At 49.9% G+C, this 27,327-nt stretch overlaps 1 protein-coding gene across 5 annotated transcripts in view; it reads left to right on the forward strand.

Annotated features, from left to right (window-relative positions):
• LOC139278449 (arf-GAP with GTPase, ANK repeat and PH domain-containing protein 1-like) overlaps positions 1 to 27,327 on the forward strand; it is a 578,697-nt gene that overhangs the window by 362,748 nt on the left and 188,622 nt on the right. The window contains exon 10 of one of the 5 annotated variants that reach the window (XM_070897276.1): positions 4,999 to 5,432. The exons of 3 other annotated variants lie outside the window; for them this stretch is intronic. In XM_070897276.1, coding sequence (XP_070753377.1) covers positions 4,999 to 5,004 — 6 coding nt within the window. In that variant the 3' untranslated portion in view covers positions 5,005 to 5,432. Of the gene's footprint in view, positions 1 to 2,391; positions 3,797 to 4,998; positions 5,433 to 27,327 lie in introns of those variants that run through there. One more of the 5 variants, XM_070897267.1, reaches the window with a different exon arrangement.

A 27,327-nucleotide genomic window follows, 5' to 3' on the forward strand; every position in this document is an offset into this window, starting at 1 on the left:
TTGGGACGGAGAGATGGAAGTTGTAGGGTTTAGGGACGGAGAGGTGGAAGGCTGTAGGGTTTAGGGATGGAGAGATGGAAGTTGTAGGGTTTAGGGACGGAGAGGTGGAAGGCTGTAGGGTTTAGGGACGGAGAGGTGGAAATTGTAGGGTTTAGGGACGGAGAGGTGGAAGGTGTAGGGATTAGGGACGGAGAGGTGGAAGGCTGTAGGGTTTAGGGACGGAGAGGTGGAAGGCTGTAGGGTTTAGGGACGGAGAGGTGGAAGGTGTAGGGTTTAGGGACGGAGAGATGGAAGTTGTAGGGTTTAGGGACGGAGAGGTAGAAGGCTGTAGGGTTTAGGGACGGAGAGGTGGAAGGTGTCGGGTTTAGGGACGGAGAGGTGGAAGGCTGTAGGGTTTAGGGACGGAGAGGTGGAAGGTGTAAGGTTTAGGGACGGAGAGGTAGAAGGCTGTAGGGTTTAGGGACGGAGAGGTGGAAGGTGTAGGGTTTAGGGACGGAGAGGTGGAAGGCTGTAGGGTTTAGGGACGGAGAGGTGGAAGGTGTAGGGTTTAGGGACGGAGAGGTAGAAGGCTGTTGGGTTTAGAGACGGAGAGGTGGAAGGCTGTAGGGTTTAGGGACGGAGAGGTAGAAGGCTGTAGGGTTTAGGGACGGAGAGATGGAAGGCTGTAGAGCTGGAGAGAGAACGAGCTGTGCAATTGAGGAGGAGGAGGGCTGGATTCGGGCTTTCGAGTCAGGAACAGATTGGAGGATAGAAGTGGTGTTATGGTGCCGTGTGACTGGGGAAAATCAGGAAGCCAGTGTGGGGTATGGAAGGTGGAGAGACTTGTGGGATTGAGAGTGCTCTGCTGATGGCTCAGCAGGTTCACACAGCGTCTTGTGGACCAGGAATGTGCCAGGTTCGATTCCTGGTGTGTGCTAAGTGACAGTGGTAGGAGCAACAGTTAATACCGAGATCAGGAGAGAGAAGAAATTAAACAGTCATCCCCATCCCGATTCCTGTCCTGCGACCTCTGTGGGAAGTATTGTGTGGACTTCAGTTCAGGACAGGATTGTGCTTGGAATGACTGTGATGGTCTCCACCATTCATTAGCCTGCCCATCTCGCTGTCAAGGATGATAAGTAAATCGTGGCCAATCGATGAGGTGCCAGGGATGCCTATCGCCCATGGGACTACACCCAGCAAGGGGTCCATGGCTTCAGGAAGGGGGAGGAAAAAACTGGGAGAGAAAAGTGGGTCGTTGTTGGATTGGGGAGGGAAAACAATTTAGATGTGAGTGAGTGGTAACAGCGAGCAACTTAGTGCTGGAATGAGTTGGGTAGGATCTACAAATATAGGCCTAGATGTAATGGGGTACTTGAGAGATGGGCGGCAAAGTAGAAGGGGACTATTTAGAACAGGGCGTGTGGAATAACATGGGCCATAATGTAGAAGGTAGAAACTCGGGATAACAGACTACAGCGGCAAATGAGAAGGCAAACGTAGTCTGAGAATGGCCAGCTGAGCTGAGGTGCAATGGGACAATGTGAGGGTATAGAATTAGAATGGGAGGGAATTTGGACTGAGGAGTGAGTTTGGGGCATCGTGTTCAAACACGGATGTTATCGAGTCAATTGTAAAAAGGGTGTAGCTACAGACTGGTCAGAGGGGATGTATCTGGTGTCGTTGACTTAGACTGGAATGAGTTGAAATTACATTAGGATGTTGGGGTATTGGGCAGCCCAGTGGTTGGTCAGTTGGGTGTTGGGCTGATTCCGCAGTAGAGAGCAAGCTTGGAGTTGGATCGAGCAGGGACATGACAAGTTGAGAGTTGGACAGTAGAGTGGAGGCTTGGGGATTGTGCAGTCGAGTAGAAACGAGCGGGTTGGGCTAGAGTAGGAGTGAGGTGCTGTGGAGAAACAAGGGTGAGGTACGAGAACCAGGGGCGTGAAGGGTGTGAGTAGCTGTGTCGTCCTATACAGTAAACCAAACGCCAACACTCCCAGGGCTGTAATAACACTTTGAAGCTTGGATTGCTAAATGTGACGTGAATGTTTTGAATTCTGATCAAAGATTTTGCTCTGACAGTTCTCCAATGGGCTCCATTTTGGTCACTCAGCTACATTGCTGCAAAGTCCTGACTGCAAACACTCAAAGCTCTGAAGCTGAATTCAAAGGTTATTACAACTCTTGCCTATTACTGGAGCAAAACTGGGTAGCTGCCTGTTCTGTACCAGGAAACTGAGACTTGAAGCCCGAGATCTTCAGGTCAGGTTCTCCATTTGCCTTACTGTCCTCGATTGCCTGGTACAATACACTTTGCCAACCATCCATTATTGCTCTTCGATCATACCTTGTCATTGTTTCCCCCAGAAATTTATCATGCTTTTTTCTTTTCCCGTTATTTTCCTGTAGGCTTCGTTGGCGATTTGGCGCCATTGCTGAGGCTGAGGCTTGAGGGTCTCCTCAGTTGTGCCGAAGCATCCTCAATCGTATTTGAAAGTGCAGCGTTCATCCAAACAGAACGCTACACTTGGTGAAAGGTATGATCGAAAGAGTGATTGCTGCTCACCATAACACGTCTTCATTCTCCTGGCGACTGGTCTGCAACGTGCAGCCTGGGCTGGTGGGCTGCAAGGGGCCCTTTCATTACATTGCCTCATGTCTTCTCTCCAGCTGGGATGAATTACTTTTCTCTGCCCCCCACCAAGCTTTTGCCCTAGCTGTCAGCCAAGCTTTGTGACACAAAGATACCAGTCCATATCGTCATTCACCCTCCGTGGGAGCTGATAGTCCGAATCACCATTCCCCATCCCGCTCCCATATCCCTTCAAACACTCTCCTTCACCTCTCCCGTCCAATCTGCAATGTTGCTGCAGTTTCTGATTCAACCACTAACTCTGGGAGTGAATCCCACAGCCTCGTCACTCTCTGTCTCTGTGTGAAGCGTGTTCTCCTGGCCCTGCTCTACCTCTCCAACATTTAATCTTGTATCTATATTGCCTCATTCATGACCCACTAACCACTGAAAACAACCTGCTTCTATCTTCCCTGTCCATCCCTTCATCATTTTAAACAGTTCATAACATCCCATAATCTGTTGGTTTTTTTCAAGTTTTTCTCTATAGTTGTATTTCCTCATCCCAGTGAATCCGCCTTCGTACCATTCGAGAGCCTCACTATCCTTCCTATCGTTTGGAGCATCTAGTCACCTCTGTACTTCCTCCTACCCAGGCATTTCCTTGCCTTTCTGCACCCATTAGTTGTACAGAATCACAGGGATACAGCACAGAAACGGATAGCCTGACCCATTTAGTTTATGCTGGTGTTTTTCTCCATACAACAGAGAATTCCACATTTTCTCTCGATTTTTTTTCTGAACTGCCTTTAATATTTCTGATTCTCTTCAATTTGTGCTCTCTGACCAGTGCATACAATCAATCCCAAAGCGCTTTACAGCCAATGAAATACTTTTTGAAGTGCAGTCACTAGTCACAGTTGTATTGTGGGAAACGGGCAGTCAATCAGCACACAGCAAGCTCCCACAAACAGCAATGTGATGATGACCAGATCATCTCTTTTACCCCTGCCCCTCCAACAGTGCAGCGCTGCCTCAGTACTGCCCCTCCGACAGTGCAGCGCTGCCTCAGTACTGCCCCTCCGACAGTGCAGCACTCCCTCAGTACTGCCCCTCCGACAGTGCAGCACTCCCTCAGTACTGCCCCTCCGACAGTGCAGCGCTGCCTCAGTACTGTCTCTCCAACAGTGCGGCACTCCCTCAGTACTGCCCCTCCAACAGTGCAGCGCTCCTTCAGTACTGCCCCTCCGACAGTGCAGCACTCCCTCAGTACTGCCCCTCCGACAGTGCAGCGCTGCCTCAGTACTGCCCCTCCGACAGTGCAGCACTCCCTCAGTACTGCCCCTCCGACAGTGCAGCATTCCCTCAGTACTGCCCCTCCGACAGTGCAGCGCTCCCTCAGTCTGCCCCTCCGACAGTGCGGCACTCCCTCAGTACTGCCCCTCTGACAGTGCGGCGCTCCCTCAGTACTGCCCCTCTGACAGTGCGGCGCTCCCTCAGTACTGCCCCTCCGACAGTGCAGCCGAAGGGCTTGTACAGCATGGTTATGGGGAAAAGCTGGGAGTGGGACAAAGTGGATCGCTCTGTCACAGAGCCGGCACAGGCACGGCGGGCTGGAATGGCCTCCATCTGTGCGCTGAGATTCTACGATTTTAAGTTCGACATTACTTCCCCGCTTTTTACATTTTATGCCTCTCGATAAAAATCCAAGGATTCCGTTGGCCTTTTTTATGACCATTTATTTCTGCCGATACCTTTAATGGCCTGACACCCACGGTCCCTCTACTCTCTTTAAAATCTTACCATTTAAGGTGTAACTCCTCCTCTCCTGACTCTTCTGAAATGGATAAACTCAGATTTCCCCACACCCCAGTATCTGTCTGCGTATCCTGCTCGCAAATTCTGATGTTGTTGCTTCACTTTGCACATGCAGATCATTTCCGTGGAGCTCACCTTTCCAGCCCAAGAAACCTCCGTTTATGATTTGTTTTCTCCCCTCCACGTGGTCTCATCCACTTTAATTCCATGCGCTGTAAGTCCCTTATGTCTCAGATTTCTTCCGGTTGGTATTTTTGGGCAGGGGCCGGGGAAGGAAAAGCAGAACTTTCAGCGGGTGGGGCATAGGTTCGATAATGTCACAGGATCCCCCGTCACATAACCCTACCAGCCCTGTAACCCCCAGAGCTTGTGCAGGGATGTGCCCTTAAGTTACTTGTGTGGCGGACACCCAGATTCCCACTAGGAGAACGAAGACTGTTATGGTGAGAAATCACTCCCTTCAAATGGTGTCCAAAAGCACGTTTATTGTCCGAGGTAACTTGAAAGGTAAGGCAGTCCCTGAGCAGCCCACACAATACAATGTGCTGTTTGAATGTGGAAGGAAATGTGTTCTGCTGCACCATTCTGAGGAGGGAGTTAAGTCAGTGCTCACTCTCTTAATACAGTACTAGGCAGGACTGGGGTAACAACACCTCTCCCACGGTGGAAGACTGGACCGTATTATCACTGTGTGTGGCAGCCTGCAAGTACATGTTCTGTCCTGCACAAGGGAGACTGGAGTCCTTTTGGAAAGAATTTTGTGACATCTGAGACATTTCATCTGACCAAATGCATAGCCGGCACCAATGGCGGTGGACTCCTGTCGACCATTTTTGTTTTGCCAGAGAATACATTAACTGACTTGAATCCATGGAGTGTCGCCTCTCACTATATATTGAGAGCAAACGGATTTAATGTACGTTGTATCCATTGGATTGTCTTGCAGTGTGCTTGGTATCTTGTCTGCATTGTCCCCTGTACTGGGAGCTATTTCCGGCTGATGCATTCCTCTGTATTATTCTTGTTGTAAAACCAATAAAAACCTAAATTATAATAAAAAGTCGTGTAAAATTATTAAAAAGAGTGTTAGTGCACAGTTACACACAGAATTTGCTTGGATTATTTTGCCCATGATTTGAATGGGAGTTGAGTTTTCCGGAGGTTGGGGAAAGCACGGGGAACAATCATATTGTGTTATAAATGTCAGCTGAGTAAAATGCACAGGCAGGTGTTGGTGCAATCAGTATCGTGTGGCAGGTTGAAGCCTATCACCTGGAATACAGTCCAGGAGCCAGTCACAGACCCACATGCCCTTTCACATGGGCCTCAGTTCACAACCTGGCCCATCGCCAGAGCTTGCGATGGACCAGACAGAGAGATTCTAACAGTTTAAAGCACACGAAGAAGCTGCCTTTCTGAGAACGGGCCCCTCGAGCAGGGTTGTGAAACCCGGCCTTCTGCACTTATTCAGCAGCACTCGTGTCAAGAGGTTGAGAGATGGGAGCCCAGCCTGTGCCTGACACAACCTCCATTAGACTACTCTGCTGCACTTACAGGGAACACTTTTCACCAGGATTCGCACCAATGTGTCACGGCTGCACAATCGCATCACATTCACAGCTTGCTGGTAAAGGCATGAGAGAAATGAGAATGTTGCAGAACCATTTACAAATGTGTCGAGACTCTTAACAAATCTTCAGTGGTGGACTGATCTTGGTTAAACACCGTAACAATTTAATGTGAAAATGATATTGTACAGTGAAGGTACGTCTGGGATAGAGCAACCCAGTGGATAAGTACAACATGCTCACTTTTTTGTCTTCTGTTTTAATGGAACTGTTGTGTCCCCTCATCAGTGTTTATTTCCCTGTTTTTCCTCACCCCAGCAGTTTAATTACTTGAGCTAGCATTGACTAATCTCCTTGCAGTCTCCGCGGTTCCTTCAATACTGTGTGTGAAGCGATGTTGTTTAGTTTCTTGTTGAGTACCAGTAGATGGAACTGTTGTACTGCCATTCACTTGCCGTGTCACTGGTAAGTGCGTGCACACTCACACAAACAGGAGGATTCCTCCTTTCACAAATCACAACTTATTGCGGTAAGTTTGAATTTTAAATATCGGCTGATCAGAGTCCAAGCATGAAGACTGGGCTGTGAATCGCCATCTCTCTGCTTGTTTCTCCTTCAATCTCCCACCTAGTTAACGGCACAGTACAGACACAGTGTCAAACAATCTACAACTGGTATAGCTTGCAGTGAAGAGGGCACTTTGATGTGCTGTGTGGGTTATGGATCCCACGCCAGCAGCAGAATGGTCACTAAGACCAAATGCTCCGACTACACGTTCACTCGAGATAATGTTGACATTTATAAAAGAAAGAACTTTCATTTCTACAATACCTTTCCTGATCTCAGGGCGTCCCAAAGCACGTTACATCCAATGAAGTACTTGTGAGGTGTAGTCACTGTTGTAATGCAGGAAACGCTACAGACAATTTATGCACAGCAAGCTCCCACAAACAGCAATGTGATAATGACCAGATAATCTTTTAAAAAAAAAAGTGATGGTGCTTAAGGGATAAATATTGGCTCCAGGACACCAGGTCTAACTCCCCTGCTCTTCCAAATAGTGACGACATCTTTTACATCCACCTGACGGCCCTTCCAACGTCTCATCCAAAAGACGGCACCTCCAGCAGTGAAGCGCTCCCTCAGTACTGCCCCTCCGACAGTGCAGCACTCTCTCAGTACTGCCCCTCCAACAGTGCAGCACTCTCTCAGTACTGCCCCTCCAACAGTGCAGCATTCTCTCAGTACTGCCCCTCCGACAGTGCGGCTCTCCCTCAGTACTGCCCCTCCAACAGTGCGGCGCTCCCTCAGTACTGCCCCTCCAACAGTGCAGCACTCTCTCAGTACTGCCCCTCCAACAGTGCGGCGCTCCCTCAGTACTGCCCCTCCGACAGTGCGGCACTCCCTCAGTACTGCCCCACCGACAGTGCTGCACTCCCTCAGTACTGCCCCTCCAACAGTGCAGCACTCTCTCAGTACTGCCCCACCGACAGTGCTGCACTCCCTCAGTACTGCCCCACCGACAGTGCTGCACTCCCTCAGTACTGCCCCTCCGACAGTGCTGCACTCCCTCAGTACTGCCCCTCCGACAGTGCTGCGCTCCCTCAGTACTGCCCCACCGACAGTGCGGCACTCCCTCAGTACTGCCCCTCCGACAGTGCAGCGCTCCCTCAGTACTGCCCCACCGACAGTGCGGCGCTCCCTCAGTACTGCCCCTCCGACAGTGCTGCACTCCCTCAGTACTGCCCCACCGACAATGCGGCGCTCCCTCAGTACTGCCCTCCGACAGTGCTGCACTCCCTCAGTACTGCCCCTCCGACAGTGCAGCACTCCCTCAGTACTGCCCCTCCGACAGTGCGGCGCTCCCTCAGTACTGCCCCTCCGACAGTGCGGCGCTCCCTCAGTACTGCCCCTCTGACAGTGCTGCACTCCCTCAGTACTGCCCCACCGACAATGCGGCGCTCCCTCAGTACTGCCCCACCGACAATGCGGCGCTCCCTCAGTACTGCCCCTCCGACAGTGCTGCACTCCCTCAGTACTGCCCTTCCGACAGTGCAGCACTCCCTCAGTACTGCCCCTCCGACAGTGCAGCACTCCCTCAGTACTGCCCCCTCCGACAGTGCAGCACTCCCTCAGTACTGCCCCTCCGACAGTGCAGCACTCCCTCAGTACTGCACTGGAGTGTCAGTCTAGATTTATGAGTTCAAGTCCCTGGATTGGGACTTGAACGCACGACCTTCTGACTCAGAGGCGAGAGTGTTATCCACTGAGTGAGAATTGTGTTCTTTTGTTTAGTATTCAAGTACAAGTGAAAGGTTATCCACTGCTGCCGTTTATCTGTTTGTTTCAAGAGCAAACTCCAACCCCACATCCTCCAATCATGGCCTTTTATGTACTCCCAATGTCCTTCGCCCCACCACTGGCGTTCTTACTCTGGAATTTGCTCCCAAATCCGCTCCACCTCTCGTTCTTTAAGACACTCGTAAAAAACCTACCTCTTTGACCAAGCTTTTGGTCACCTATTCATGTGGTCCGGAGTCAGATTTTGTCTGATAATCGCTCCTGTAAAGCACCTTGGGACGTTTAGCTATGTTGAAAGCACGATATAAATGCAAGTTGTTCAGTGCTGTAGGGAAGGGGTGATGTGTTTGGTGGGATGTGTTTGAAAGACGGTCCAGTCCCTTGCTCAGGAACAGTCAGTGACCTGTGGATGCACAATTATTAAAATAGGGTTTCATGTTACACTGTGTTTCTGCTCATCAGTTACCTTGGAATAATTAGCAAAATATTAATGGGTTATTAATTTAACAAGCATGACTAGGAGCACAGCTGTGCTTATGGTATATAATTTAGTGTGTAATTAGGGTAAATATTAGACCGTTTAATATACCGGAGCCCATCATTCTCCAATTGGCAAAATGTCAGCATGTGGTATAACTTCTCTGACAAGAACTTGCATGTATACAGCACCATTCACCTCTCGGGTTGTCCCAAAGTGCTCCACGTGCAGTGAATTACTCGTGACGTGCAGCCATTGTTATACAAAACCCACTAACAGCAATCAGATGACGGGCCACTTAATCCATGTTTGGTTGAGGGATAAATCTCTTGGAGAACTTCCCCGACTCGTCTTGGAATAGTGCCATACGATCTTTTACATTCACCCGAACGGGAAAGGGGGCGCGGATTCCTGCTCTGGAGTACCAGCCTAGATTATGGACTCGTCTGTCGGGGGGATTCAACCACAGCCTTCTGACCCAGAACGTGACTGGCTGAGCCAAACCAGTGCTTGCAAGGCGTGTTATGTATCGGATCGGTTTACGTTCGATCAGAATTCTGTTTGTGACGTGAAGTGGGATTAAATGTGTGCGAAGGGGTGTGTGGGGACAGGGTGAGCAGTCCTGTGTTAGGTGTGATCACAGAGTGTGCATCGGGGGGGGATGTGATTGGTTCCTATGAGGGGAGTTTGGGTCGACTGGGCCTGTATTCACTAGTTTAGAAGAATGAGAGGGGATCTGATTGAAACGTATAAAATTCTGACAGGTTTGGACAGACTGGATGCGGGGAGGATGTTTCCCCGGGGGCTGGGAAGTCTAGAACAAGGGGTCACAGTCTCAGGATACGGGGTAGGAAATTTAGGACCAAGATGAGAAATGTTTTCACTCAGAGGGAGGTGAACCTGTGGAATTCTCTACCACAGAAGGCTGTGGAGGCCAAGTCATTGAATATATTTAAGAGGGAGATAGATAGATTTCTAGACACAAAAGGCATCGAGGGGTACAGGGACAAAGCGGGAATATGGTGTTGAGATAGAGGATCAGCCATGATATTGAATGGTGCAGGCTCGAAGGGCCGAATGGCCTATTACTGCTCCTATTTTCTATGTTCAGTGGGTCAGAGGCATTTTGTTCCATTTGTACCAAAGTAAAAAGTGGAAGTGATTTCTGTTACACAGGATGACTTTTTAGGAATAGGAAAAGCTGCTTAGGCCCAAACAATTGTCCTTGTTTTGTAGATCAGCCCCATTTACCCACTGTCTCCCGATATCCCTCATTCTCACCAACCCACCTTCTCTCCATATCCCTTAATCACACTTACACACCAGTTCACCATACCCCTCAATCTCACTTACCCACCCTCTCTCCATATCCCTCAGCCTTATCTACATAAGAACATGAGAACTAGGAGCTGGAGTAGGCCATTTGGCCCTTCACGCCTGCTCCGTCATTCAATAGAATCTTGGCTGATCTTCTACCTCAACTCCACCTTCCTGCACAATCCCCATATTCCTTAATTCCCTTAGTTCCCAAAAATCTTATCGATCTTCCTTGAATATACTGAATGACCGAGCATCCACAGCTCACTGGGGTAAAGAATTCCAAAGATTCATAACCTCTGAGTGAAGAAATTTCTCCTCATCTCTGTCCTAAATGGCTGATCCCTTGGCATGAGACTGTGACCCCTGGTTCTTGATTCCCCAGTCAGGGGAAACATTTTCTCAGCATTAACCCTGTCCAGCCCCTTAAGAATTGTATATGTTTCAATTAGATCACCTCTCATTCTTCCAAACTCTGTGTGATATCGGCCTAGTCTACTCAATCCCCTCACCCCAGGAACCAGTCTAGTGAACCTTTGTTGCCTCCCTCTAAGGCAAGGTAAGGAAACCAGAACTGTACACCGTACTCCAGGTGTGGCCTCACCAATGCCCTGAATCTCCCAACCATCTCCCCATATCCCTCAGTGCCACCATGCCATCATCTCCCTCAGCCCCATCTCCCCATATCCCCATATCCCTGCAAAAATACAAAAAATAGCACAGATCCTGGTGAATGGGAAAGATGTAAAGAACAGTAAAGGGTCACAAAACAGACAGGAAGAGCTACAAAAAGAGAGTATGAAAGGAAACTTGAAAAGGATATCAAAATCAACACCATTTTTTAAATAATTAAATGAGGAAAAAGGGGATAGTCAGGAGCTATGTTGGCCCCTAAAAACTGAAAGGGGTGATATTATTAATATATAATAAGGACACGTTGAATAATTACTTTGCACCAATATTTACAGGAGAAGAAGAGGATAGATAGTATATCAGAAATCCCAAGGAAACTAAATCAGGAACAGGGACTCAATAAAAATAAATTAACAGTAATAAAGGAAATAACGGCACTAAAGAGTGACAAACCCCCAGGGCCAGATGGTCTCCAGCCCAGGGTTTAAAGGAAGTCGGTGAGAAACATAGAAACATAGAAAATAGGTGCAGGAGTAGGCCATTCGGCCCTTCTAGCCTGCACCGCCATTCAATGAGTTCATGGCTGAACATGCAACTTCAGTACCCCATTCCTGCTTTCTCACCATACCCCTTGATCCCCCTAGTAGTAAGGACTTCATCTAACTCCTTTTTGAATATATTTAGTGAATTGGCCTCAACAACTTTCTGTGGTAGAGAATTCCACAGGTTCACCACTCTCTGGGTGAAGAAGTTTCTCCTCATCTTGGTCCTAAATGGCTTACCCCTTATCCTTAGACTGTGACCCCTGGTTCTGGACTTCCCCAACATTGGGAACATTTTTCCTGCATCTAACCTGTCTAAACCCGTCAGAATTTTAAACGTTTCTATGAGGTCCCCTCTCATTCTTCTGAACTCCAGTGAATACAAGCCCAGTTGATCGATTCTTTCTTAATATGTCAGTCCCGCCATCCCGGGAATCAGTCTGGTGAACCTTCGCTGCACTCCCTCAATAGCAAGAATGTCCTTCCTCAAGTTAGGAGACCAAAACTGTACACAATACTCCAGGTGTGGCCTCACCAAGGTCCTGTACAACTGTAGTAACACCTCCCTGCCCCTGTACTCAAATCCCCTCGCTATGAAGGCCAACATGCCATTTGCCTTCTTTAACCGCCTGCTGTACCTGCATGCCAACCTTCAATGAGGATATTTCAGGTGCCCCAATTATAATCTTCCAAAGTTTTCTCGATTCAGCAACCGTTCCTTTAGATTGGAAAATTGCACATCACTCGGTTATTTAAGAATGGTGAGAGGGGAACCAGGGAATTATAGACCAGCTAGCCGAACATCTGATGTGGGGAAATTGCTGGAGTCTATAATTAAGGATAGGGTGACTGAACACCTCAAACATTTTCAATTCATCAGGGAGAGCCAGTGTGGGTTTGTGAATGGCAGGTCATGCCTGACAAACCTGACTGAATCTTTTGAAGAGGTAACTAAAGTAGAAGGCAGGGGACTGTCTATGGATGTTCTTTATATGGACTTCCAGAAAGTATTTGATAATGTCCCACATATCAGACTGTTATCGAAGGGAGAAGCCGATGGAATTGAGGGCTATTATTGACCTGGTAAGAAATTGGCTGAGCGACAGGAGACAGGCAGTAGGGATAAAGGGGGTGGAAATTATACTGCAAGCTGTACAACACCCTGGTTAGACCACATCTGGAGCACTGTGAGCAGTTCTGGGCCCCACACCTGGAGCACTCTGAGCAGTTCTGGGCCCACACCTTAGGGAGGATATATTGGCCTTGGAGGGAGTGCAGTGTAGGTTTACCAGACTGATACCCGCACTCCAAGGGTTAAATTATGAGGGGCGATTACACAAAATAGGTTTGTATTCAGTGTGTGCGGGACCCGTACCCCAGTGAGCGTCAGTGTGTGTGGGACTGTACCCCAGTGAGAGTCAGTGTGTGTGGGACTGTACCCCAGTGAGAGTCAGTGTGTGTGGGACTGTATCCCAGTGAGAGTCAGTGTGTGTGGGACCCGAACCCCAGCGAGAGTCAATGTGTGTGGGACTGTATCCCAGTGAGAGTCAGTGTGTGTGGGACCTGTACCCCAGTGAGAGTCAGTGTGTGTGGGACCCGTAGCCCAGTGAGAGTCAGTGTGTGTGGGACCCGTACCCCAGTGAGAGTCAGTGTGTGTGGGACCCGTACCCCAGTGAGAGTCAGTGTGCGTGGGACCCGTACCCCAGTGAGAGTCAGTGTGTGTGGGACCCATACCCCAGTGAGAGTCAGTGTGTGTGGGTCCCATACCCCAGTGAGAGTCGGTGTGTGTGGGACTGTACCCCAGTGAGAGTCAGTGTGTGTGGGACTGTACCCCAGTGAGAGTCAGTGTGTGTGGGACTGTAACCCAGTGAGAGTCAGTGTGTGTGGGACTGTACCCCAGTGAGAGTCAGTATGTGTGGGACTGTATCCCAGTGAGAGTCGGTGTGTGTGGGACTGTACCCCAGTGAGAGTCAGTGTGTGTGGGACTGTACCCCAGTGAGAGTCAGTGTGTGTGGGACTGTACCCCAGTGAGAGTCAGTGTGTGTGGGACTGTACCCCAGTGAGAGTCAGTGTGTATGGGACTGTACTCCAGTGAGAGTCAGTGTGTGTGGGACTGTACCCCAGTGAGAGTCAGTGTGTGTGAGACTGTATCCCAGTGAGAGTCAGTGTGTGTGGGACTGTACCCCAGTGAGAGTCAGTGTGTGTGGGACCCGTACCCCAGTGAGAGTCAGTGTGTGTGGGACCCGTACCCCAGTGAGGGTCAGTGTGTGTGGGACCCGTACCCCAGTGAGGGTCAGTGTGTGTGGGACTGTACCCCAGTGAGAGTCAGTGTGTGTGGGACCCGTACCCCAGTGAGAGTCAGTGTGTGTGGGACCCGTACCCCAGTGAGAGTCAGTGTGTGTGGGACTGTACCCCAGTGAGAGTTAGTGTGTGTGGGACCCGTACCCCAGTGAGGGTCAGTGTGTGTGGGACTGTGCCCCAGTGAGAGTCAGTGTGTGTGGGACTGTGCCCCAGTGAGAGTCAGTGTGTGTGGGACTGTGCCCCAGTGAGAGTCAGTGTGTGTGGGACTGTACCCCAGTGAGAGTCAGTGTGTGTGGGACTGTACGTCAGTGTGTGTGGGACCCGTACCCCAGTGAGAGTCAGTGTGTGTGGGACCCGTACCCCAGTGAGAGTCAGTGTGTGTGGGACCCGTACCCCAGTGAGAGTCAGTGTGTGTGGGACCCGTACCCCAGTGAGGGTCAGTGTGTGTGGGACCGTACCCCAGTGAGAGTCAGTGTGTGTGGGACCCGTACCCCAGTGAGAGTCAGTGTGTGTGGGACCCGTACCCCAGTGAGAGTCAGTGTGTGTGGGACTGTACCCCAGTGAGAGTCAGTGTGTGTGGGACTGTACCCCAGTGAGAGTCAGTGTGTGTGGGACTGTACCCCAGTGAGAGTCAGTGTGTGTGGGACTGTGCCCCAGTGAGAGTCAGTGTGTGTGGGACCCGTACCCCAGTGAGAGTCAGTGTGTGTGGGACCCGTACCCCAGTGAGAGTCAGTGTGTGTGGGACTGTACCCCAGTGAGAGTCAGTGTGTGTGGGACTGCGCCCCAGTGAGAGTCTGTGTTTGTGGGACTGTGCCCCAGTGAGAGTCAGTGTTTGTGGGACTGTACCCCAGTGAGAGTCAGTGTGTGTGGGACTGTGCCCCAGTGAGAGTCAGTGTGTGTGAGACTGTACCCCAGTGAGAGTCAGTGTGTGTGGGACTGTACCCCAGTGAGAGTCAGTGTGTGTGGGACTGTACCCCAGTGAGAGTCAGTGTGTGTGAGACTGTACCCCAGTGAGAGTCAGTGTGTGTGGGACTGTACCCCAGTGAGAGTCAGTGTGTGTGGGACCCGTACCCCAGTGAGAGTCAGTGTGTGTGGGACTGTACCCCAGTGAGAGTCAGTGTGTGTGAGACACGTACCCCAGTGAGAGTCAGTGTGTGGGACTGTACCCCAGTGAGAGTCAGTGTGTGTGGGACTGTGCCCCAGTGAGAGTCAGTGTGTGTGGGACTGTACCCCAGTGAGAGTCAGTGTGTGTGAGACACGTACTCCAGTGAGAGTCAGTGTGTGGGACTGTACCTCAGTGAGAGTCAGTGTGTGTGGGACTGTACCCCAGTGAGAGTCAGTGTGTGTAGGACTGTACCTCAGTGAGAGTCAGTGTGTGTGGGACTGTGCCCCAGTGAGAGTCAGTGTGTGTGGGACTGTACCCCAGTGAGAGTCAGTGTGTGTGGGACTGTGCTTTAGTGAGAGTCAGTGTGTGTGGGACTGTACCCCAGTGAGAGTCAGTGTGTGTGGGACTGTACTCCAGTGAGAGTCAGTGTGTGTGCGACCAGTACCCCAGTGAGAGTCAGTGTGTGTGGAACTGTACCCCAGTGAGAGTCAGTGTGTGTGGGACTGTACCCCAGTGAGAGTCAGTGTGTGTGGGACTGTACCCCAGTGAGAGTCAGTGTGTGTGGGACCCGTACCCCAGTGAGAGTCAGTGTGTGTGGGACCCGTACCCCAGTGAGAGTCAGTGTGTGTGGGACTGTACCCCAGTGAGAGTCAGTGTGTGTGGGACCCGTACCCCAGTGAGAGTCAGTGTGTGTGGGACTGTACCCCAGTTGAAGTGTTGTCCAGCGCGAATGGCGCCAGACCTCAGCGGGATCCCGTGTAATCGGACAAAGAGGGGAAGCCTTGAGAGTAGGTGGAACTCCTGCAGAACGCAATCCCTTTTTGGAGCAGTTGCGGAGGCCTCTCAGGAATTGATGATTTGTGTGTATTGCCGGAAATAACAGCACATGTTCCTTCCATTTTTGATTGATGCTCGTTTTTTTTCCTCCTCGAGGGACTCGGCTGACAAACTAAGTTTTAATTGAGTCCCGAATTAGTGACGTGCACCTCGATAATTAGGACATGACAAGGAAACTTGCCCCGTCTGAAAAATAGCTTTCCAGAAAAAGCATCAGCATATTCAGGGAGTATAGTTGATGAGCTTGTGAGGGACAAGAATCCGTTTGGAGGAGGGTTCGAAAGACCTTTAACTCTGTGTAGACATTTGTGACGCTGCAGTAGTTTAGTGGTGATGGTACTGTCATCGTAATCCTAACTGCTTTGGAACAGCAAATTAGCAACATTGGAATACATGGGGTGGTATTTATGTTACAGAGCCTTGGTAAGACCCCATCTGGAAAAAGCGTTCAGTTCCGGGCACCGCACCTCAGGAAGATATATTGGCCTGGGAGGAGGAGCAGCACAGATTCAGCAGAATGATACCCGAGCTGACCGGGTTGACTTATGAGACTGGGCTTGTATTCCCTTGAATATAGAAGATCAAGGGATGATCTAATTGAGGTGTTCAAGATGTTTAAAGGATTCGATGGGGTAGAGAGAGAGAAACGATTTCCTGAGTCCAGAACAAGGGGGCGTAATCTTAAAATTAGAGCCCGGCCGTTCAGGGGTGATGTCAAGGAGCACTTCTTCACACAAAGGGCCGTGGGAATCTGGAACTCTCTCCCCCAAAATGCTGTCGAGGCTGGTGGGGGTGTCAATTGAAAATGTCAAAACTGAAATTGCTAAGAGTTTTGTTGGGTAGGGGTGTTGGAACCAAGGCGGGTAGATAGAGTTAAAATACAGATCAGACATGACCTAATTCAATGCTGGGACAGACTCGAGGGGCTGAATGGCCTCTTCCTGTTCCTATGTTGCTAACCCAGAGGTCACGAATTCAAGCGAATTCAATAAATCTGCAACATTTGATTGACACCAGAAACTGACCGTAAAAGCTTCTGGGTGCTTGCAAAAACCAAACTGGGTCACTGATGCCCTCCAGAGTCGGGAACCTGCCCCTCCTACCCGGTCTGGGCTGCCTGTGACACCAGGCCCACACTATGTGGTTGACTCTTGATACCCTCAGTATTGGCCGAGCAAAGCATGCCATTGTAAACAATCACTACCACTGCGAGAGCACCATCATCACACGCACTGCAGTGCTTCAAGTGAAAAAATAAATTCTTGCATTTCTCATCATCATCATCATAGGCGGTCCCTCGAGATCGAGGAAGACTTGCTTCCACTCCAAAAGTGAGTTCTCAGGCGACTGAACGGTCCAGTCACAGGTGGATCAGACAGTGTTTCACATGCTGAAGCGCTTTACAGGCAATTAAGTACTTTTTTGAAGTGTAGTCACTGATGTAATGCTGGTAGTGTGGCAGCCAGTTAGTGCACAGCAAGCTCCCACAGACAGCAAGGTGATACTGACCAGATCAGCTGTTTTAGTGATGTTGGTTGGGGGAATAAATGTTGGTCCTAGGACACCGGGGAGAATTCCCCTGCTGTTCTTCAAACTAGGCTCACCATCATTGTCTCGGGCACCTACCAGTGGGCAATAAATGTCAGCCTTGCCAGTGACGTCCACATCCCGTGAATGGAAGCTAATTCAATTTGCAAAACGTTACACATTCGACTTCTGAATACTATTCCCGGGGCCGGGGGCTGCACCTGTGATTCTTTGTTGTCTTCATGAATGACATCACAGATGGACCAATCCTATGAGTTTACGAATCCAGCATTGAGTTGTAACTCCGATATGGCAAACACCTCGTCTCTCACCCAACCCATCCTCCACACACAGCAACAGATTCTGGCGCGTTGCTAACCTCAGTGATTCCCTTCAGTTGCAGTGTGTGTCTGACTTTGGTTCTGGCTGTTGGATCTGACTGCTGGGGCTGTCCGCTGGTTGATTGACTTGGTCTCTGGGAGAGTCGGGGGTGTGTTGTAATGTACTGGATGTGGCCGTTCCTGAGGGCAGGAGCGCTGTGACTGAATGAACAGCCATTGAGTGATCTGGGGTCAAGGAGAAGCAGATGTTGGAGGAGTGAAGGGTAGGGTGGGGGGGGCAGTGACCATGTGGGCAGGGAGGAGAAGCTGTTCAAGGTAATTCGGTGTCTGTATTGTGACAGCTGAGTGGTGGTTTTAGGGAGCAAGGAACCTGGCACCCTCATCTGGTCTGACCCACACGTGACTCCTGTCCCACCCTCTGTGTGATGAGCGATTCATGCGGCCTCGTGATGTCAGCACTAGGGCCCGTGGTGTCAGCACTGGGGCCCGTGATGTCAGCACTCGGGCCCGTGATGTCAGCGCTGGGGCCCGTGATGTCAGCGCTGGGGCCCGTGATGTCAGCACTCGGGCCCGTGATGTCAGCGCTGGGGCCCGTGATGTCAGCGTTGGGGCCTGTGATGTTAGCACTTGGGCCCGTGATGTCACGGTTTGGACCAGTGATGTCAGCACTAGGACCAGTGATGTCAGCACTAAGGCCCGTGATGTCAGCACGTGTTTGCTATGCAGTCACTCTGTGAATGTTCTTGCGATGTTCCATGGCCCTTTGTTAATTCTGGTTGATTTTGTACTTAAAGGGGTTTGTTTTGGCTCTGTCCCTAATTGGAAGCAAAAGGACTCCATTGCGTTTTATTGTATAGATATAGATATAAAGTAGTTTTCTGTATTCCGTGTGCGAGGTGCAGTGCTGGGAGACACTCTACCCTTTGCTAGCCTGCACTAAACGCGGCCCGCTTGGCGAGTGATGTGCAGACAGGCCGTTTCTGCTGATGTAAACCCCTAGCTGTAACAGAAAAGGTTAAAAGGTCAGTCTTTCAGCTCCGTAAATGAGCAATTTGTGCCTTGAGGATGGGAATTGCCATGTACAAACCCAGGGATTAGTCATGTAAAGTAACTCATGAATACATTCAGACTGCACAGGATTGTGCTGCAGGGGTTCGGTTTCCCACACATCAGGGTCAGGCCCAAAGCTCTTTAAATATTTAAATCTCATTGATCTAAACAAATTAAAACCACCAATTCTGTCTAATTTAATTAGACCTCCTGGTTCTCCACGGCCAAGTGGAACTGGAACACTGAGTCGCCAGGTAATGCCACAAAGGATCAAAGTTTACACAGCACCTACTTTTTGCCAGTTTTATCCAATTAAGGGATGATTACTTCACAACAACCCCATCAAATGAAGAAAGTGCTGAGATCAAAGGTTGCCTATTAATATCATTACCCCCCTGTAGGTTGTATTACATCCCAGAGCTGATAATTTGCCTAACAAAGCCTTGGATCTCACAGTGGAGCTGCTGTGATCCATTGTTCAACCAGCTCCCCCCTCCCCCATCCCCTCTCTCGAACTCTCTCTCGCGCTGCTTTTTCTGGTTTATTGATGTGACTGTGATCACTGCTCCTGTACTTTGCTGTGTGTAAATCCCTCCGCCCTACATACATCACAGAATGATCATCATCATCATAGGCAGTCCCTCGTATCGAAGATGACTTGCTTCCAAGCCGAAAAGGGATGAGTTCACAGGTGTTTCAATGAAGGACCTAATATTCCGGATCCCGAACTACAACCTAAAGGGTGGAAGGTGTGTTTGTGTGGATTTTTTACCGTGGGGTGACCGTTGCACACCAGCCACCACACAGGCTTGACAGAGCTAGGTCTTGGTCCAGTGGCAAGGATTGGTAACGGACCTTAAGGAAAGGTAACTTCGATGGTATGAGACGTGAATTGGCTAGAATAGACTGGTAAATGATACTTACAGGGTTGACGGTGGATAGGCAATGGCAAACATTTAAAGATCACATGGATGAACTTCAACAATTGTACATCCCTGTCTAAAGTAAAAATAAAAAAATAAAACGGGGAAGGTGGCTCAACCGTGGCTAACAAGGGAAATTAAGGATAGTGTTGAATCCAAGGAAGAGGCATATAAATTGGCCAGAAAAAGCAGCAAACCTGAGGACTGGGAGAATTTTATAACTCAGCAGAGGAGGACAAAGGGTTTAATTAGGAGGGGCAAAATAGAGTATGAGAGGAAGCTTGCCGGAAACATAAAAACTGACTGCAAAAGCTTCTATAAATATGTGAAGAGAAAAAGATTAGTGAAGAGAAAAAGATTAGTAAAGAAAAATGTAGGTCCCTTGCAGTCGGATTCAGGTGAATTTATAATGGGGAACAAAGAAATGGCAGACCAGTTAAACAAATACTTTGGTTCTGTCTTCACGAAGGAAGACACAAATAACCTTCCGGAAGTACGACGGGACCGAGGGTCCAGTGAGAAGGAGGAACTGAAGGATATCCTTATTATGCGGGAAATTGTGTTAAGGGAAATTGATGGGATTGAAGACCGATAAATCCCCAGGGCCTGATAGTCTACATCCCAGAGTACTTAAGGAAGTGGCCCAAGAAATAGTCGATGCATTGGTGATCATTTTCCAACATTCTATCAACTCTGGATCAGTTCCTATGGACTGGAGGTTAGATAATGTAACACCACTTTTTAAAAAGGGAGGGAGAGAGAAAACGGGTAATTATAGATCGGTTAGCCTGACATCAGTAGTGGGGAAAATGTTGGAATCAATTATTGAGGATGAAATAGCAGCGCATTTGGAAAGCAGTGATAGGATCGGTCCAAGTCAGCATGGATTTATGAAAGGGAAATCATGCTTGACAAATCTTTTGGAATTTTTTGAGGATGTTACTAGTAGAGTGGACAAGGGAGAACCAGTGGATGTGGTGTATTTGGACTTTCAAAAGGCTTTTGACAAGGTCCCACACAAGAGACTGGTGTGCAAAATCAAAGCACATGATATTGGGGGTAATGTACTGATGTGGATAGAGAACTGGTTGGCAGACAGGAAGCAGAGAGTCAGGGTAAACGGGTTCTTTTCAGAATGGCAGGCAGTGACTAGTGGAGTGCCGCAGGGCTCAGTGCTGGGACCCCAGCTATTTACAATCTATATTAACGACTTGGAAGAAGGGACTGAGTGTAACGTAGCCAAGTTTGCTGATGATACAAAGATGGGAGGAAAAGCAATGTGTGAGGAGGACACAAAAAATCTGTAAAAGGACATAGACAGGCTAAGTGAGTGGGCAAGAATTTGGCAGATGGAATATAATGTTGGAAAGTGTGAGGTCATGCACTTTGATAGAAAAAAAATCAAAGAGCAAGTTATTATTTAAACGGAGAAAGATTGCAAAGTGCCGCAGTACAGCGGGATCTGGGGGTACTTGTGCATGAAACACAAAAGGATAGTATGCAGGTACAGCAAGTGATCAGGAAGGCTAATGGTATCGTGGCCTTTATTGCAAAGGGGAGGGAGTTTAAAAGCAGGGAAATTTTGCTGTAGCTATATAAGGTATTGGTGATGCTACACCTGGAATACTGCGTGCAGTTTTGGTTTCCATATTTACGAAAGGATATACTTGCTTTGGAGGCAGTTCAGAGAAGGTTCACTCGGTTGATTCCGGGGATGAGGGGGTTGACTTATGAGGAAAGGTTGAGTAGGTTGGGCCTCTACTCATTGGAATTCAGAAGAATGAGAGGTGATCTTATCGAAACGTATAAGATTATGAGGGGGCTTGACAAGGTGGATGCAGAGAGGACGTTTCCACTGATGGGGGAGACTAGAACTAGGGGGCATGGTCTTAGAATAAGGGGCCGCCCATTTAAAACTGAGATGAGGTGGAATTTCTTCTCTCAGAGGGTTGTAGATCTGTGGAATTCACTGCCTCAGAGAGCTGTGGAAGCTGGGACATTGAATACATTTATAACAGAAATAGACAGTTTCTTAACCGATAAGGGATTATGGGGAGCGGGCAGGGAAGTGGAGCTGAATCCATGATCAGATCAGCCGTGATCTTATTGAATGGCGGAGCAGGCTCGAGGGGCCGTATGGCCAACTCCTACTCCTATGTCTTGTGTTCTTATCTCCGTTCCTGCGCCCCCTTTAGGATTGTACCCTTTAGTTTATATTGCTTCACCTCATTCTTCCAACCAAAATATATCACTTCACACTTCTCTGCGTTACACTTCATCTGCCCCGTGCCCGCCCATTCCACCAGCCTGTCTCTGTCCTCCTGAAGTCTGTTTCTATCCTCCTCGCTGTTTATGGCATTTCTGAGTTTCGTATCATCTGCAGACTTTGAAATAATGCCCTGTACACCCAAGTCCAGGTCATTCATATAAATCAAAGAGCAGTGGCCCTAATACCAACCCCCTTCAGTCTGAAAAACAACCGTTCCCCACTACTCTCTGCTTCCTGTCACTGAGCCAATTCCGTATCCATGCTGCCCCTGTCCCTTTAATCCCATTGCCTTTAATTTTGCAAACAAGTCTGTTGTGTAGTAATATCTTTCCTCCTGTGTTGCTCTCTGAATCCTCACTGTCTGTAAATCCCCCACCCCACTTGCCTTTCCTCCTGCCCCGCTCTCTGTATGCTCACTCTTTGGGAACAAGACATATGGCACTATCTTGGAATCTGACTCAATCTTTCCTCGGACCTAAACGCTGTGGAACTGCTCCCCTCCCTCAGCCTCCACTCCCTCATATACCCCTGCCTCAGTCTCCCCTCCCCCAGCCTTGCCTCCCTCATCTCCCACTCCCTCAATCTCCCTTCCCTCGCTCTCCCCTCCCTCGCTCTCTCCTCCCTCGCACTCCCCCTCAATCTCCCCCTACCCCCTCAATCTCCCCCTCCCTCACTCTCCCCTCCCTCACCCTCCCCCCTCAATCTCCCCCTCCCTCAGACACTCCTCCCTCACTCTCACCCTCCCTCACTCTCACCCTCCCTCACTCTCCCCCTTCCACACTCCCCCCTCACTCTCCCCCTCCCTCAGACACACCTCCCTCACTCTCACCCTCCCTCACTCTCACCCTCCCTCACTCTCACCCTCCCTCACTCTCACCCTCCCTCACTCTCACCCTCCCTCACTCTCACCCTCCCTCACTCTCCCCCTCCTTCACTCTCCCCTCCCTCATCTCCCCGTTCCTCATCTCTACCTCCCTCATTCTCTTCCTTCCACATCTCCCCCTTCCTCACTCTCCCCCTCCCTTGCTCTCCCCCTCAGTCTCCCCCTCCCTCGCTCTCCCCCTCAGTCTCCCCCTCCCTCGCTCTCCCCCTCAGTCTCCCCCTCCCTCGCTCTCCCCCTCAGTCTCCCCCTCCCTCGCTCTCCCCCTCAGTCTCCCCCTCCCTCGCTCTCCCCCTCAGTCTCCCCCTCCCTCGCTCTCCCCCTCAGTCTCCCCCTCGCTCCCCCCTCACACGCACCCTCCCTCGCTCTCCCCCTCCCACACACTCCCCCTCCCACACTCTCCCCCTCCCACACTCTCCCCCTCCCACACTCTCCCCCTCCCACACTCTCCCCCTCCCACACTCTCCCCCTCCCACACTCTCCTCCCTAATTCCCCCCCTCACACGCACCCTCCCTCACACTCGCCCTCCCTCACTCTCCCCTCCCTCACTTTCCCCCTCACACGCACCCTCCCTCGCTCTCCCCCTCCCACACTCTCCCCCTCCCACACTCTCCCCCTCCCACACTCTCCCCCTCCCACACTCTCCCCCTCCCACACTCTCCCCCTCCCACACTCTCCCCCTCCCACACTCTCCCCCTGCCACACTCTCCTCCCTAATTCCCCCCCTCACACGCACCCTCCCTCACTCTCCCCCCTCCCTCACTCTCCCCCCTCCCTCACTTTCCCCCTCCCTCACTTTCCCCCTCCCTCACTCTGTCCCTCCCTCACTCTGTCCCTCCCTCACTCAATATACAGGCTATTAACACGCAAACCGATGCTCTGATTTTCCTCGTGTCCCCACATCTTGGGTGTGTCCTGAATTACATCGCTTGGCGTTTGCCCTCCCAGCCTGGCCGGGGATTGGGGGTATCACATCCTTGTTAGGACAGGCTTGCCGAGACAGCTGACCTCTGTCTGCTCCCCCCTGTCGAACGTTGCTAAGTGCGTGGACCAAAGCTTGTCGCTTAGCAACGGAGAGGGAAGTTGGTCTAAATGATTGCTGCCCACAGAAGGGCTCTTTCCCATGCGTCGTTCCATCTGTTGATATAAAGTTCATCGGTAGATTTGGCATGGGAGTAAACAATATAAAGCGTTCCCTCACTGTCAGTATCTCCCATTCACCGCCGTTTAGTGACAGGTGCTGTTTGTGATGACGTGACTCGCTAATAGAACAATTGTGACACAGCTTAAACCTGAGGGGCTCGCAAGGAACCTTCAGCGGGTAAACTCACAGCCTGGAGTAATCGTATCTTCGATCAGTGGGTAAACTCACAGCCTGGAGTAATCGTATCTTCGATCAGTGGGTAAACTCACAGCCTGGAGTAATCGTATCTTCGATCAGCGGGTAAACTCACAGCCTGGAGTAATCGTATCTTCGATCAGTGGGTAAACTCACAGCCTGGGGCAATCGTATCTTCGATCAGTGGGTAAACTCACAGCCTGGGGCAATCGTATCTTCGATCAGTGGGTAAACTCACAGCCTGGAGTAATCGTATCTTCGATCAGTGGGTAAACTCACAGCCTGGGGCAATCGTATCTTCGATCAGTGGGTAAACTCACAGCCTGGAGTAATCGTATCTTCGATCAGTGGGTAAACTCACAGCCTGGAGTAATCGTATCTTCGATCAGTGGGTAAACTCACAGCCTGGAGTAATCGTATCTTCGATCAGCGGGTAAACTCACAGCCTGGAGTAATCGTATCTTCGATCAGTGGGTAAACTCACAGCCTGGGGCAATCGTATCTTCGATCAGTGGGTAAACTCACAGCCTGGAGTAATCGTAGCTTCGATCAGTGGGTAAACTCACAGACTGGAGTAATCGTATCTTCGATCAGTGGGTAAACTCACAGCCTGGAGTAATCGTATCTTCGATCAGTGGGTAAACTCACAGCCTGGAGTAATCGTATCTTCGATCAGTGGGTAAACTCACAGCCTGGAGTAATCGTATCTTCGATCAGTGGGTAAACTCACAGCCTGGAGTAATCGTATCTTCGATCAGTGGGTAAACTCACAGCCTGGAGTAATCGTATCTTCGATCAGCGGGTAAACTCACAGCCTGGGGCAATCGTATCTTCGATCAGTGGGTAAACTCACAGCCTGGGGCAATCGTATCTTCGATCAGTGGGTAAACTCACAGCCTGGAGTAATCGTATCTTCGATCAGTGGGTAAACTCACAGCCTGGGGCAATCGTATCTTCGATCAGTGGGTAAACTCACAGCCTGGAGTAATCGTATCTTCGATCAGTGGGTAAACTCACAGCCTGGGGCAATCGTATCTTCGATCAGTGGGTAAACTCACAGCCTGGAGTAATCGTATCTTCGATCAGTGGGTAAACTCACAGCCTGGAGTAATCGTATCTTCGATCAGCGGGTAAACTCACAGCCTGGAGTAATCGTATCTTCGATCAGTGGGTAAACTCACAGCCTGGAGTAATCGTATCTTCGATCAGTGGGTAAACTCACAGCCTGGAGTAATCGTATCTTCGATCAGCGGGTAAACTCACAGCCTGGGGCAATCGTATCTTCGATCAGCGGGTAAACTCACAGCCTGGAGTAATCGTATCTTCGATCAGTGGGTAAACTCACAGCCTGGGGCAATCGTATCTTCGATCAGTGGGTAAACTCACAGCCTGGAGTAATCGTATCTTCGATCAGTGGGTAAACTCACAGCCTGGAGTAATCGTATCTTCGATCAGTGGGTAAACTCACAGCCTGGAGTAATCGTATCTTCGATCAGTGGGTAAACTCACAGCCTGGGGCAATCGTATCTTCGATCAGTGGGTAAACTCGCAGCCTGGAGGAATCGTATCTTCGATCAGTGGGTAAACTCGCAGCCTGGGGCAATCGTATCTTCGATCAGTGGGTAAACTCACAGCCTGGAGTAATCGTATCTTCGATCAGTGGGTAAACTCACAGCCTGGAGTAATCGTATCTTCGATCAGTGGGTAAACTCACAGCTTGGAGGAATCGTATCTTCGATCAGTGGGTAAACTCGCAGCCTGGGGCAATCGTATCTTCGATCAGTGGGTAAACTCACAGCCTGGAGTAATCGTATCTTCGATCAGTGGGTAAACTCACAGCCTGGAGTAATCGTATCTTCGATCAGTGGGTAAACTCGCAGCCTGGGGCAATCGTATCTTCGATCAGTGGGTAAACTCACAGCCTGGAGTAATCGTATCTTCGATCAGTGGGTAAACTCACAGCCTGGAGTAATCGTACCTTCGATCAGTGGGTAAACTCACAGCTTGGAGGAATCGTATCTTCGATCAGCGGGTAAACTCACAGCCTGGAGTAATCGTATCTTCGATCAGTGGGTAAACTCACAGCCTGGAGTAATCGTATCTTCGATCAGTGGGTAAACTCACAGCTTGGAGGAATCGTATCTTCGATCAGCGGGTAAACTCACAGCCTGGAGTAATCGTATCTTCGATCAGTGGGTAAACTCACAGCCTGGGGCAATCGTATCTTCGATCAGTGGGTAAACTCACAGCCTGGAGTAATCGTATCTTCGATCAGTGGGTAAACTCACAGCCTGGGGCAATCGTATCTTCGATCAGTGGGTAAACTCACAGCCTGGGGCAATCGTATCTTCGATCAGTGGGTAAACTCACAGCCTGGGGCAATCGTATCTTCGATCAGTGGGTAAACTCACAGCCTGGAGTAATCGTATCTTCGATCAGTGGGTAAACTCACAGCCTGGAGTAATCGTATCTTCGATCAGTGGGTAAACTCACAGCCTGGAGTAATCGTATCTTCGATCAGTGGGTAAACTCACAGCCTGGAGTAATCGTATCTTCGATCAGTGGGTAAACTCACAGCCTGGGGCAATCGTATCTTCGATCAGTGGGTAAACTCGCAGCCTGGAGTAATCGTATCTTCGATCAGTGGGTAAACTCACAGCCTGGAGTAATCGTATCTTCGATCAGTGGGTAAACTCACAGCCTGGGGCAATCGTATCTTCGATCAGTGGGTAAACTCACAGCTTGGAGGAATCGTATCTTCGATCAGTGGGTAAACTCACAGCCTGGGGCAATCGTATCTTCGATCAGTGGGTAAACTCACAGCCTGGAGTAATCGTATCTTCGATCAGTGGGTAAACTCACAGCCTGGAGTAATCGTACCTTCGATCAGTGGGTAAACTCACAGCTTGGAGGAATCGTATCTTCGATCAGTGGGTAAACTCACAGCCTGGAGTAATCGTATCTTCGATCAGTGGGTAAACTCACAGCCTGGAGTAATCGTATCTTCGATCAGTGGGTAAACTCACAGCCTGGAGTAATCGTACCTTCGATCAGTGGGTAAACTCACAGCCTGGGGCAATCGTATCTTCGATCAGCGGGTAAACTCACAGCCTGGAGTAATCGTATCTTCGATCAGTGGGTAATCTCACAGCCTGGAGTAATCGTATCTTCGATCAGTGGGTAAACTCACAGCCTGGGGCAATCGTATCTTCGATCAGTGGGTAAACTCACAGCCTGGAGTAATCGTATCTTCGATCAGTGGGTAAACTCACAGCTTGGAGGAATCGTATCTTCGATCAGCGGGTAAACTCACAGCCTGGAGTAATCGTATTTTCGATCAGTGGGTAAACTCACAGCCTGGGGCAATCGTATCTTCGATCAGTGGGTAAACTCACAGCCTGGGGCAATCGTATCTTCGATCAGTGGGTAAACTCACAGCCTGGAGTAATCGTATCTTCGATCAGTGGGTAAACTCACAGCCTGGAGTAATCGTATCTTCGATCAGTGGGTAAACTCACAGCCTGTGGCAATCGTATCTTCGAT

This window comes from Pristiophorus japonicus, chromosome 1 (genome assembly GCF_044704955.1).
Source record: "Pristiophorus japonicus isolate sPriJap1 chromosome 1, sPriJap1.hap1, whole genome shotgun sequence".
NCBI classification, from domain to species: domain Eukaryota; kingdom Metazoa; phylum Chordata; class Chondrichthyes; family Pristiophoridae; genus Pristiophorus; species Pristiophorus japonicus.